Raw genomic sequence first — 13,123 nt, 5'->3', positions numbered from 1 at the left:
TTTGCAAACAAAGTAAGAATTCTTATATTATTTTCATGACAAGAATCATTTAAACCCTGGCTTTGAATTAATAGTGAACCAGATCCACTATTTGTTAGTGCATTGAATAATTGTCCTTTCCCCGAATTTTGAAAGCCCCACCCCAAAGAGCGAATAGTCTTTTGTTTTTTGCGGGTATCACCATAGAGCTTAACTTCGATCACCCTCTAAAGAATATGACGCAATAATAGAGTAGATATAGGAGTCAATAATAGGGCACACATACTACTCCCCTTTTAATACAACAACAGGGTTGTCCAAAGCCCCTTTAAGAGACAGAGCAATCCTCACCCGACATCTCAAAGCTGACCAGTACAAAATAATATGATCAGTCCTAGTTTACGTACCCGCTGGCTTCGTTGTAGCCTTACTACTCCTGTTCACTGGCCCAGCTACATGAAGGAACTTTCCTCAACCACTGGGATAGCAGCTCCGAGAGATCGACTATTTATTTGATAAATCAAGATAGTAATCTTTATAATCAGTCTAAATTCTTATAGTATTTTATTTAACCCTTTTGGTTTTTTTTTTTTTTAAGTAAAGAAGGATATGAAAGTTGACTAAGGATATGATAAGTAATCAAAATCTTCATTCGTCATTCCAATAGAATTTAATTCCAATTGTTTAATTTTAAAATTTTAAAACAAATATAATTACGGAGTATAAGTTTTGATTACGTTTGAAATATCTAAAATAGTGAACCAAACACCCCCAAGGTTATCACGTGACTTACAAGAAAGGGAGGATGTTTAATGGGCTCCTACGACCGACTCTACGAGGAAACTTCCTAGAATCTGCATCTTCATTTTATTTTGCAAGTGTATGAGGTCAAGTACATCTAATCACGGGCCAGCTTTCTCAAAAGGGTGGGTAAATATTTCCGGACAATACATAAAATTTGACTTCATAATATACAAAATTTATGTTCATAATGTGCTAATTATAGATTCTGATCCAATACACAAAATTTGACTTCATAATGTACAAAATTCACATTCATAGTTCATGGTCATTATATACATTAAGGGTGCGTTTGGTTTACACATGAGAATCGGAATCAGAATGGGTATCAAATACTTGTTAAGGGTAATGTATTTTAGTTAAAGTATTTAGCATGTTTGGTAGTAGTTGGGAAAGAAATGAGTATTCCAAACTCATAGTAGCATTCTCAAAACATATCAACCAAACACTAACAATCACCTAAACCCACCAACCAAACAACCCTAAGTAATGTTAACAAGTGTTTGTTACATTTTAATATAACCTTTTCCAATATAATTGAAAATATGCTTCCATTTTAATTGTTTTTAGTTTAAAGTCATCATAATTTAAAGCATTATGTAATAAATTATAGTCCAGGAAGGCATTGGGTATAACAATAATAAATTATAGTCAATGCTCATCCTGTTTTAATTGTTTTTGTTTGTTGTGAGTTATCTGATAAATCAAAATTGTGTAAAATAATAATGCTAAAAATCACTTTTATTAATTAACTAAAGTCAATCATCAAACGCTAGCTAGTAACTAAACTAGCACTAACTAAAACAACTAAACTAAAACTATGGAAACTACATCGAGCAAACAGCTTCCACCACCAACTTCTTTCTCTTTCCATCACAATTTGTCTTGCCAAACACATCCTCAGTAGCAGTCACCGAGCAGAACTCCTTCCCCTCGCACGCAGTTTTGAGAATGGTTAGAGCATCCTTAGCGCCACCGCAACTGCCCTTCTCGAACGACCCACACAGCCCTTCTGTCTCGCCAAAATGGGCATATTTAATGCCAGAAATTGGGCGGCCATGGCATGATATCTCCATCAATTTGTTCTCATAGGCATTTGCACAAACACTCCCAACCCTCACTGTTTTGAAGCTCACATTGGTGGGGTTGCCTCCGATCTCCTCAAAAAGGACGAGTTCATTATTGTCGCCGTCGTTAAGGAAGGATCGCGGAACATGGTACCATCTCTGTGTTGGGTTGCCACAATTTGAGACGCATTTGTTGTTGTCGTATGATCCTCTGTAATCACAAGGGTCCGTGGAGCAACCATCCTCGGCTAAAAAGCTCGGCCAGTAACGGCCTAAGTTGTTGCCATTCACCCACGCAAATCCCTTGCCTAAACCAAGCAAGTCCACCACAACTCCATCTTTTCCCCGTGGAGCCTTGAACGTGGTCTAAACACCCAAAACAGATAGTTAAAATTGATCTAAGCAGATTTAAGATCAGATAACAATCTTTGTATCTGCGTATAATGTATATATATATATTTACCTTGTACCAAGTCATCCTAGAATTGACAGGGAGCTTATCAGATTGCCACTGAGAAGCAAAGCGAGATTGATTACTGAACAGTTTGTTGGCTTCGCCATGGAGTCCAACCTTGTACGTCCATTTGTGGGAAGATATGTCTTTAGAGATGGTCTCATCGCCTTTTGTTCCAACGATCTCAACTGGGCCACCGGACAATCCGGTTCCAGCCAAATCGAAGAATGAACCATAGTTCTGGAGACCAACAGCAGCACTCAAAATCGAGATTTGGTTCTTTCCATGTCTGAATTTCACTTTGGTCTCGAAGACAGACTTGGGAACCCCATAAGTGGTCCAGTTGGAGCCAATGAAGTCCCCATTCACATAAAGGTGCAATGGATGGCCAGTGTGGTTAATCCTGATGCTCATATCATTGCTCCAGATGGGATCATCCTTGTCTAGGTTCACACTGCCATGTTTTAACAAAGTCAGCAAAAATTTATAGTTCAGAACCAAGAAATGGGGATTAATACTATACCTTGTCATGTACCACAGGTAATCACTGACATCATTAGTGATCTTCTGGTCAAAAATTTGATTTGCGGAGAAATCTCCCTTGCCAAGGACCACAGTGTCATCAATCTTCTCAGGTCTCCATGACCATTTCAGTGAAGAAGGCTCCTGCTCAGCCGTGTTCGAGTCTTTCACCATGACATTAGTCTGGGTATTGACTTTGGCAGTGTTAAAAGCTTCTTTCTTGCAATCAGGCAGAATGCTAACAGACCAAGCAGGAACATCATAGTCAACTCCTTGGTAGTTGATGGTGGCATCAGATGTCTCATTTGCATTGCTAAAGAAGCAAGTTGATGTGCCATTCAAAGCATAAACTGTGATCTGAAAAGAAAATGGAAAGATTCAGATAAAAATTTTCATAAAAGGAGGTTGAACCATTGAAGATCAAAAGAAAATGTGTACTATTGAGTCACATTACCTGAAGAGAATTGTCCAATTCAGTGGTGGTAATATTTCCGGTGGTGAGAATCTTCTCAACAGAGTGTAACACATCATGGAGTTGCTTCAAATGACCATACTTTGGTTGCTTCACATTGCCATATTCATCGAGTGGGGCATCATAGTCGTAGGTTGTGGTGATATACGGACCACCAGCAGTGCGACCAAAATTCGTTCCACCATGATACTAGAAATGTATAATCAAAGTCATAAGCAAAAAACCGATGATCAATACTAAAGAAACTAAGTATGAGGAGAACACAAACCATGTAGTAGTTCTGGAAAGTTCCTCCCGTCTGGAAAAACCTTGCCACTGCAAATGCAACATCCTCTGCAGTTCTTAATGGGTCTTTGCCTCCCCAGTTCTTGAACCTTCAATCCAAGATTTAGTTGAGTCATTATATTCCCACTATTTTCAAATTAAAGTTATAAAAATTGTCATATCTTCAATTCACTTAATTACCATCCAGTCCAATTCTCAGTCCACATCTTTGGGGTAGTAGGGTTCCTGGGCTTATATTGGTGACAATACCAACCATTGCAGGTTTCAAGCTGTCACCATTTAATTTCAGATTCAATCAATCAATATTATAATCAATAAATGAATGTTAAAACCAAAATCTATAAATATACCATTGGTTCAGGGGCATCCTTTTGCTGGCACATGAGCCATGGAACTCCAGTGTGAAGAGAGTTAGCAAAGTTTGCACACCAATCAAGATAGGCTTTTCCAGCAGCTCCATAAGGTTCATACACATTGCCATACTCATTCTCAATCTGTGCCAGAATGATAGGCCCTCCTTGTGAAGCAAATAGCTTCTCCTTTTTCACCATGTCAACAATCAAGGTTGTAAAGTTTTGCATCGCATTCTGAAAATTAACAACAAAGAATCAGTATCAATTCCATCAGAACAACTAGACATTCCATATATTATTGTATGGGGTATTATCGAGTACTCTATTTATATAGAGCGTTGTAATTTACCATATACACTTCATTGGCGGTACGGAGCTCATGAACGCCGGGCAAATTGTGCACCCATACCGGAAATCCTCTGTTCGTCAATACAGGAAAGACAAACAAGGAAATGATTTGAGATTGATGACTGATGAGAACAGTGGATTTTGTTATGTAATGTAAGTATTTAAGAGCAAATGATTACCCGTAATTCCACTCGGCGCAAACATACGGACCAATGCGGAGAACAGCGTACATTCCGGCATCGTCGATGGTTTTGATAAACCTAATGAGATCGTGGTTGCCGGAAAAATCATACCGACCACGAACCGGTTCATGAGCGTTCCAGAAAACGTACGTCTCAATCGCATCCAGACCGCCTTCCTTGGCTTTCTTCATCAAATCCGGCCACATCTGCAAGGTGAAACGCAGTAAGTATTCACCTTACTTGAAGTTTGTTATAACAGAAAATGTACTATTCTGCTGCTAAACAGGGCATGCATAATCTATAGATACCTGGGCGGTGCTTCGGGGATAATGAATAGCGCCTGAGAGGAGAATTCTGGGCTCGCCATTGAGGGTTATGGCTCTTCCATCGTGATTAACTTCAATTGAAGAAGTTAAGCTGAAAGTGCTAAAAAACAACAGGGAGATAAATGCAGCCAAGGTAGAATACGCCATGACTGTGAAAATTGATACTGAAAGAAATGAGTGAATGAAATACTAGTGTCAGTCTCAGGTATATATAGGATAAAAAACTCTTATCCTGAAATTTCAAATTCAGTGATTAACGGATTGTTGTTAAGATACTGATAAATATTTTATTTATGTTATAAAAATGTATTTTTAGTCCTCCAATTTTTCTTTACTAGTTATTTTAGTATATAACATTTTATCATTGCAATAATTAACTCTAATTCTTCAAACAATTGCAATTTTAACCCTGATGAAATAACAAAAGAGGGAGGAGGTGAGGCTAGCATGCCCCAAGTGTGGTGAGCATAATGGCATGAAGATACCATGCATATATGCATTGGTTTGTTGTGTTGGGGCATGTTTGGCGTGAAAGTGGAGTGCCAACTGTGGATTTTCCAAAATGGTTGAGTAGCATGCATGTGGACGTCCCTAGCCTAAAAGAGCCTAATAAGCTGGAATTGGTGGCAGCAGTATTATATGACTACATGAGCTGTGGAGATCACGAAATCTTGCTGTTTGGGAAGCCAAATTGCCTCTCCCAATATGCAACGAATGAGTTAGGCTTTATCTCTATTTGATGAAAAGTTGATCTTAAGGATGAATCCTGAAAGATTGAGTATGAAGAATCCATTGTTACAATTAAATTTAAAAGGATCCAAAGACTCTTTTGGATGACTAATATATTGGTTGACTCCCCTTACTGCTATGTTATATTTAGTAGTTAGTACTTAGTTCAGAACTTGTAACCCACAACTAAGACTACTGCCTTTGCAATTAATTTTCCATAATGTCAGGTATTTGATAGTTCCAAAAAAACATATTATTATAATATATCATGATTAATAATTAGTACACGTGTGACATGAACACTGCAGAAAGTCGAACATATTTAATATATAATAATAATAATAATAATAATAATTTTTGTATATACGAATTGATATTCCTATTAACGAAAAATAATTAATTTAGTGTAATTGACTAATAATAATTGTCTAATAATTATTATGGTAATTAAGCTAAATATTGGTCGTTGAATTCATTTTTATACTCCATAATAATTAAAGTTAAATTATTTCTCATTTTTTTCATATTTATTTTTGTAATAATATAATTACTTAAGTTATATTAAATATAGATCTTTTTAAGATAATTGTAAACAAACAAGTCATATATTATTCAATTAATTGAGTTATACTTTTGCACTAATCTTATAATCAAATAAATGTACATGTTTAATATTATTTTTTTTAAAAAAATAATTTTATCTTTAATTTTATTATCTAAATAAATAATACAAAAATTTATCTGTGAATCGGACAGGTAATTAAACAATTATTTGCTCTAATTCAAGCAAAGAAAACATCAGAAAACATAATCAATCCAACTAATTTCATCAATTGCGCTATATAACATTCGATGTTATAATTTATATAATTGTATATCGATACAAATATTCTTAAAATATTATAACAAATTCATTTCGTGCAACGCACGGACGAAAATACTAGTGATATAAATGACATGATATTCATCAATCATCTTATCTTTTTTACCACACAAGTTGCCCATATATATTTGTTATTCTTTCTACTAATGTTTTTTATCGATCCAAAAATTACCCATTGCTGTCAAATTTGTATCCATGGCTGTCAAATTTTATTATATGTTTCATAACTTTCATACATATTCATATACTTTTTATTTTTATTTTTATCTTTTATTTTACCCATATTTATATAAAAAAATTATATTTAATATTTTTGTTGTGAACATTGCGTCCACAACAAATTTTTTGAACCACAACAAAATCTAGTTTTTGTTCGCAACAATAATAAAATTTTAAATATAATTGTGTTTTTTATTTTATGTAATCATTTGGTGAAATTGGTTGCTATTCTTTATGTATAATACACTATATTTTTGTGGCAATCAATTTTAATTTTTTGTTTTTTTGTAATACATTAATATATTTATGATTTATAAAAATGTATTATATATTATAAAAGTTTTTATAAGAAAGTAATGCAATGTTTTAGAATTTTAATATTTTTGTATACTTTTTAATATGAAAAAAGTTGTTAAAAGTTTATAAATGTTTTTTATGCAGACTTGAGTCGTACAAAATTTATGAAATTTTAAAAGATTCTATGAAAGTTTGAAAAAAGTTTACAAAAGTCATTTAAAATTCATCAATTTAAAAGTATATAAAAATCTTGATTGAATACCCTCTAATAAGTTAGCATGTGTCTTTTTTCAATGTGGTCAATGACTTGATATAAATAACAAAAATAAAATAAATAAAATAAAAAGTAAATAAATAAATAAAATGTTAAACGAAGACTAATGATCGATCTCCATCCAACTAGGGTTGTTAACGAACCGAACATGAACGAATAGAGATTGTTCGTGGTCGTTTGTTAAGATTTTTAGAATGTCCAATTGCACTGTTTGATCTACTTAGATGACTTATTTGACACTTTTCTTTTAATATTAAGGGGGAGAGGGAAAAATCTAGATAAACCTAGGCCAAACAACAAAAATGCAATCAGCAAAAAAAAATCTAAAATGCCCCTAGACCATAATTGAGATGTTCATCATCATGTGTTGCCATTCCATTAGTATAGGAGTATGGATGTGCTTGATCGAGTAGTTCCAATCATGAACCAAAATATCACGAATGGTCATCACAATGAAACAATGAGAAACTCTTGTTTGACAAGAACAACATGTCTAATTATTGCCACATGAGAATCATCATGCTTGAAGATTTACTGCCAATGAATTACCAACTTCTAATCGGTAAACTAAATGTCATACCCGTCTTGTATGTAAAAAGTAAAAACCCCCAACTGAACACCATACTCATCACAAATGATCTGGCTTCTAACACTCCCATCAACATTAAGCTCAATACATGGAGGTGCCGGTCTAGACCATCCAGCAAGCAATTCACATCAAAAGTATTGACTAACATGCACTACAACATAGTAAGAAAAAGATGCAAATGAGGACACAGATAACAATGAATGATTTATCTATCATTGTCAATGATAGTTAACTAAGGGGTCGTTTAGCAACTTGAAAAAATGGAAGGTTTTCCAAACAAATGGAGAACTAAAAAATTGGAAGAATGGAAAATGAAAAACTTGTTTACAAAAATGAATCCTCTAAAATAACTTTCCATCTCCATTCTTCCATTTCTATAGAATTTTGGAAAAAGCCAAAATTGACTTCTCCATTTGGAAAAATGGAAAACACACAGGTGAACAGAAGGAAAATTAGAAAACTGGAGGAATGAAGAATGGAAAATTGAAAAATGGAGTAAACGACCCATGTGATTTGAACATGCATTCTTTCAAAGAAGTCTTTTTGTAGGTAAAAGATCCTGTTTTGTTTTGGTGGCAGGTTGCCAGAGTCATTGGATTTCAATCAGTCAATGATTCCATATAGTCTACAATGTTCTTTTGAGCCCATAAATGCTTCAAATTCACCTTAGCTAATTAGCTTGTAGTCACAAGGTAGAATATATGCATAGTGTATACCACAAACTGCAAAATGGGGAACTACAACAGGTCAAATCCGACCAAATGCAATTTACAGCAACCATGATTTATCAAGGTTAAGAAAAACAAAACTCAAAACGCCTAAGAAACTGTACCACGTACGGTGATATTAATGTTAGCTTTGGAAGCATGGCAGTAAACACTGTATGATGTTGGCCTTGAGGCATCTAACAAGCGAGTATAACTTGTAGAATATTTGCGGTTGATGCATCACTGTTGGCCTTGAGGCCTCTGTTGCTGATAGGAGGGATGATTCTGGGGAACGTTTTGAAGAGGCATCTGTTGTAGATTTTGAGCCATATTTCCAAATGACCCGTGTTGCTGTTGCTGCTGTTGCATTTGCATCATATTGCCGGGATTGGTTGCCCCCATGTTAAACACTGTATGATGAGTGCATCTCAATTAGGTAAAGCAAAAATTAATATTTCTCATCAACTGAGCTATTTAATATTTAGTATAAATAAAAATTGAAAAAAAAAGAAGAAGAAGAAGAAGAAGAGTGGAATAGTACTTTGATCACTTAAATTTGGAGCAGCCAGGGTCCGATTGCCACCAGGCATTCCAAACTGAGAAGTTTTTAGTGAAAAGAAGTATGAGAATAGCACTATAAACCAATATGAACACAACATTTTGAATCAAAATATTGAGATTTGAGATGCAAGTCAAGTGTATGCAACAACCAGAATGGGGAGTGGTGTTCAAAAATTATAGCAAAGTTGTGAAGCTTAAATAAGAGAGTGTTTTCAGTACAAACGTAGAACCAAATGAACTATACACATACAATAAATCCAGTCTGCAAAGTTGATGGGACTAAGAAAATATCTTGCAATCATGTATGCCTCCTAATTACCCTATCAATTGTACGTCTTTAAGACAGCCATAGTAGGTGAATATTTTACCTGCACTCTTGGCAAAAGAGACTGTGACGACATCATTGTTGGCATATTTGAAATCTGTTAAAAGCAGACACAATTCTCCAACAGTGAGATCAAGTACAATATTAAATCCAGGGAAAAAGGGTCAAATATAAGCCCGTGAACTAGTCACAATAGTGCAATTGAACCCATGAAGGCATGAACTAAATAAATTAGGGGAAAAAAATATCCTCCAATTAGACCCTCAAACTTGCCAAAAAAAGAAATGCAATTGGGATTTTTATCAGGTGATGGTAACCTGCTGACTTCACATATAATATGACATTTTAAAATGATTTGGCGCTGAGTTTTAATCAATTTCCTAATTAAAACTTGTATTCATTTTTACCATTTCTGTCATCAATTCTCTATTTGAAATTTTGATGCATTCTTATTATGTGTTTCTTTTCCAGTTGGAGTAATTAATTCCATTAATTTTTTTTGACAGAAATTTCAAAAGAAATGTAGTCACATTATATATATATATATATATATATATATGGGTTCCTGTGCGGTTGCTTTAGGAGTGTGGTTTTCCTTCTTAAGATGCGTACTTTTCCTTCTTAAGGTGCGTGGTTTGTGTGCTTAAGGTACGCTAGTGGTGAAACTTAAGGTGAGTGAACCTAAAGCTTAAGGTGCGTGGTTTTCCTTTTTAAGTTGCGTTGTTTTCCTTCTCAAGGTGCGTGAGTTGTTGAAACTTAAGGTGGACCATTTTAAAACCTTAGGTGCGTGGTTTGTGTTCTTAAGGTGCGTGGTTTGTATACTTAGGGTACGTGATTTGTGTACTTAAGGTGCGTTAGCCTAAAGCTTTAAGTGCACGTGGGTTGTGTTTTTAAGGTGCTTTGTTTGTGTGCTTAAGGTGCGTGGTTTGTGTACTTAAGGTGCGCCATTGTAATGTTTAAGGTGCGAAACCGCACAACCGCACAAGAAGCCTTCCCCACACCTCAACCCTTCCCTATATATATATATATATAATTTAATCTTATAATTCCTTTTTTTCTTGAAGGCCATCAGAGTGCTATACTGCTATCGCCCTCTCCTCCCTGGATTGGTTACGCTTCCTCGTTTCCTTGTCAGATCTTTGGTAACTACAGCTACATTGATGACACAACAATGAAGCAGTTTCTTAAACGCAACAGGCTGCCATTGTGAAAATTCTTCATGGTGGTCAGTTATATGGCAGCGAGCTGAATTTTTCATCAGGGAGAAGAAGCAACTACCAATGATGGAGCGCAGATCTAGACGAAACAGTGACACAATGTTGCTGTCTTCAACCCTCGTCATTGCCCGGTCTAGATCTCGTCCCCAGTAGTGGTGGTCCTATGACTCTTTAGATCTGGGAGTAACAATGGCTATGACGCTCAATTTGGACATTTATGGTGGTTGTTTTTATTTTCTTACATTTTTTTCTTTGTTTTTTTTAAAAAAATTTTATAATGTTATAATGGTCCCTCTTTTTGTTGTAAGCTTTATGCTTGTTTCTATGGCCGACAAGGTTTTAAAATGCCAATTTGGGTATCAAGGCGTTTTGTATTGGAGAGAGGCCATAAGCCTCAAGGCACTTTGTGGCGTAAGCCTCAAAAGCCCCAAAACGGCCTTAGGGTCATAGGCTCATTGATCTTCTTTCTGTTGTCAATCACAGGGTAGTCTTTCTGATCTTCTTTTTTACCCATTATTAGGGTTTATAAATAATAGAGTACTTAAATGCCAAGGCCCAAGGGTAATATGAAATTCCTTGAATCAAACACCCCTTTAAAGGCTTAAATCAATAATACCAGATTTGGTGATCAAGTAAAGAAACACTAACCTTGTGAAAAATGTAAGTTAAAACCAATAAATATGCTTTTCAATTAAAGCAAAGAAAAATAACTGACCATCTGAGATGTTGGTGTACTCTGAGCAGGATTAAATAATGCACTATTCATAGGGCCAGAAAATTGGTTGAGATGCCGATTTAGCTGATTTCCTTGGTTGAGTTGGTTCTGACTCATAGCATGCTGAATAGCACCTGAAGCAAGCTGCCTTCCCTGAAACTGCTGGGCTCCAAGTGGCTGAGAAAATTGCATTTGAGGTTGACCGTGCATCTTAAAAATTCCAAATTGAACTATAGTTAGTACTTATTCTCACAGGTGATTACCAAAGATATATATATATATATAGGCCAGTGTTCAGGTGAGTCCACCCTTTCCCATGAGTCCGTTTGGACATATCTAGGCCATTGAATGCTTGAGATCAATGGCTTAATTTCGCCAACTGTGCAAGTGTCCAAGTGAAGTGCACAGTTGGCGAAATCTAAGCCATTGATCTCAAGCATTCAATGGCCTAGATCTGTCCACACGGATTCATGGGAAAGGACACTATTGCAAAAATCCCCGCCTAGGCGCTAGGCGCTCCTAGACCGAGGCGAATTGCTCCCTAGGCGTCCGCCTAGGTGGCCGGCCGCTTAGCGCCTAACTCGGCCGATTGGGCCGAATTTGGCCGAGTTAACTCGGAAGAGTTAGCCGAGTTAATTCGAGCGAGTCGTCTTTGTTAATTTTATTATTATATTTATATATATTTAAATTTATTTATTTATATAAGTAAGAGATATATATATAATATATATAATATAAAATAATATATGACATACACCCACACACATGAATTAATTTTTTGTTTTTATAGGTCGCCGGTACCGCCTAGACGCTAGGCGCTAGTCTAGCGCCTACTGCAACCATGGGAAAGGATGGACTCATTTGATCATGAGTCTATATATATATACACTCCATAATAAAAACTACTAACGGAGCTGAAAACACACACACACACACACAAATAATAAAATAAAGATTTGGCAATGACAAAAAAGGGAGTAGCTTGTGTGTGCACGTATGCATTGTTCTAAGTTATCATCTGTTTAATTGGCTCTTCACATGCTACATGATGTATGTTTTTTTTGTCACGTGTAAGAAATCAACACAATCCAAAAAAGAAATAAAAAGTCACAAGTACTTCCCCATCGAACGAGGAAAAAAAAAACATCTTTTTTCTGCAGTATAATGCAGAATAAGGTACATTGGGTGATTACCGATTGAAACTTCTGCTGACTCTGACCCTGCTGCAGATCATGCAGCTGTGCGAGCTGGTTCTGCAAACATATAATGGTGAAATGTAGTTCAGTGTGGAAGAAATCTAATCTGTAAGATATATTGTTATAGAAACAGAAATTTTGTTCATATCGGACTACATATGCTGTCACTTTCATGCAAAAGATGAACAGTCTAACAAGCAGAAAGACTTACTTGATTCAATCCAGTCATTGAGGATTGCCTAAATGTCTGCTGAGCAAGGAGTTGTTGCTGATGTTGAGGTAACTGCATCATTTTCTGCCTTTGCTGCTGCTGCTGCTGTTGCTGTGTTGGCTGTTGATGTGACTGTTGTTGAGGAGATGGTGTGTTCATCATGTTTGTCCCAGATCTAGGTGAGTTGGCATATTGTAAAGGAGATGCTGTCATGGTATCAAATGAGGTAGTCCCGGACGGACCAGGAGAAGCTGCTGTCCTTCCGATGAGTTGTGCTCCAGAAGGCTATTCAAAGATCAACAGGTAGAAGCTTATAGATTATTTAAATTTAAAAAAAAAAAATGCACCAGTAGTAGTAGTAGTCACCAAACTAGAATAAAGTGATAAACCCCCCCACCCCCCACCCCCCAC

The 13,123-nt window shown here is 35.9% G+C and overlaps 2 protein-coding genes across 3 annotated transcripts in view; both read right to left on the bottom strand.

Moving 5' to 3' along the window:
• Positions 1 to 1,506: 1,506 nt before the first annotated feature.
• On the bottom strand, positions 1,507 to 4,936 carry LOC116023650 (beta-galactosidase 15-like). Its single transcript, XM_031264651.1, has 10 exons — positions 4,772 to 4,936; positions 4,461 to 4,669; positions 4,283 to 4,352; positions 3,931 to 4,167; positions 3,761 to 3,849; positions 3,564 to 3,669; positions 3,278 to 3,484; positions 2,825 to 3,180; positions 2,311 to 2,755; positions 1,507 to 2,213 (listed from the first exon to the last, which is right to left on the bottom strand). Exons 1-10 carry the CDS (start codon positions 4,934 to 4,936, stop codon positions 1,608 to 1,610), a joined length of 2,490 nt encoding a protein of 829 aa, XP_031120511.1. The 3' UTR covers positions 1,507 to 1,607.
• A 3,384-nt stretch (positions 4,937 to 8,320) lies between these two features.
• The window catches only part of LOC116022739 (mediator of RNA polymerase II transcription subunit 8), a 9,488-nt gene continuing 4,685 nt past the window's right edge, over positions 8,321 to 13,123 (bottom strand). The window contains exons 8-13 of one of the 2 annotated variants that reach the window (XM_031263593.1): positions 12,713 to 12,997; positions 12,499 to 12,558; positions 11,306 to 11,515; positions 9,417 to 9,470; positions 9,029 to 9,083; positions 8,321 to 8,897 (exon numbers count right to left, since the gene is read on the bottom strand). In XM_031263593.1, the coding sequence (XP_031119453.1) occupies positions 8,728 to 8,897; positions 9,029 to 9,083; positions 9,417 to 9,470; positions 11,306 to 11,515; positions 12,499 to 12,558; positions 12,713 to 12,997 (834 nt within the window). In that variant the 3' untranslated portion in view covers positions 8,321 to 8,727. The remainder of the gene's footprint in view (positions 8,898 to 9,028; positions 9,084 to 9,416; positions 9,471 to 11,305; positions 11,516 to 12,498; positions 12,559 to 12,712; positions 12,998 to 13,123) is intronic. The other variant, XM_031263594.1, reaches the window with a different exon arrangement.

Source organism: Ipomoea triloba, chromosome 6, assembly GCF_003576645.1.
Source record: "Ipomoea triloba cultivar NCNSP0323 chromosome 6, ASM357664v1".
NCBI lineage: Eukaryota > Viridiplantae > Streptophyta > Magnoliopsida > Solanales > Convolvulaceae > Ipomoea > Ipomoea triloba.
This window is presented reverse-complemented; position numbering and strand designations above follow the sequence as displayed.

Coding starts and splice junctions, on each gene's coding strand:
- LOC116023650 (XM_031264651.1), bottom strand. CDS start 4,936: ATGGCGTATTCTACCTTGGCTGCATTTATCTCCCTGTTGTTTTTTAGC. Junction 4,353..4,460: donor TGCGCCGAGTGGAATTACGG/GTAATCATTTGC, acceptor ATTGACGAACAG/AGGATTTCCGGTATGGGTGC. Junction 4,168..4,282: donor CCGCCAATGAAGTGTATATG/GTAAATTACAAC, acceptor GTTAATTTTCAG/AATGCGATGCAAAACTTTAC.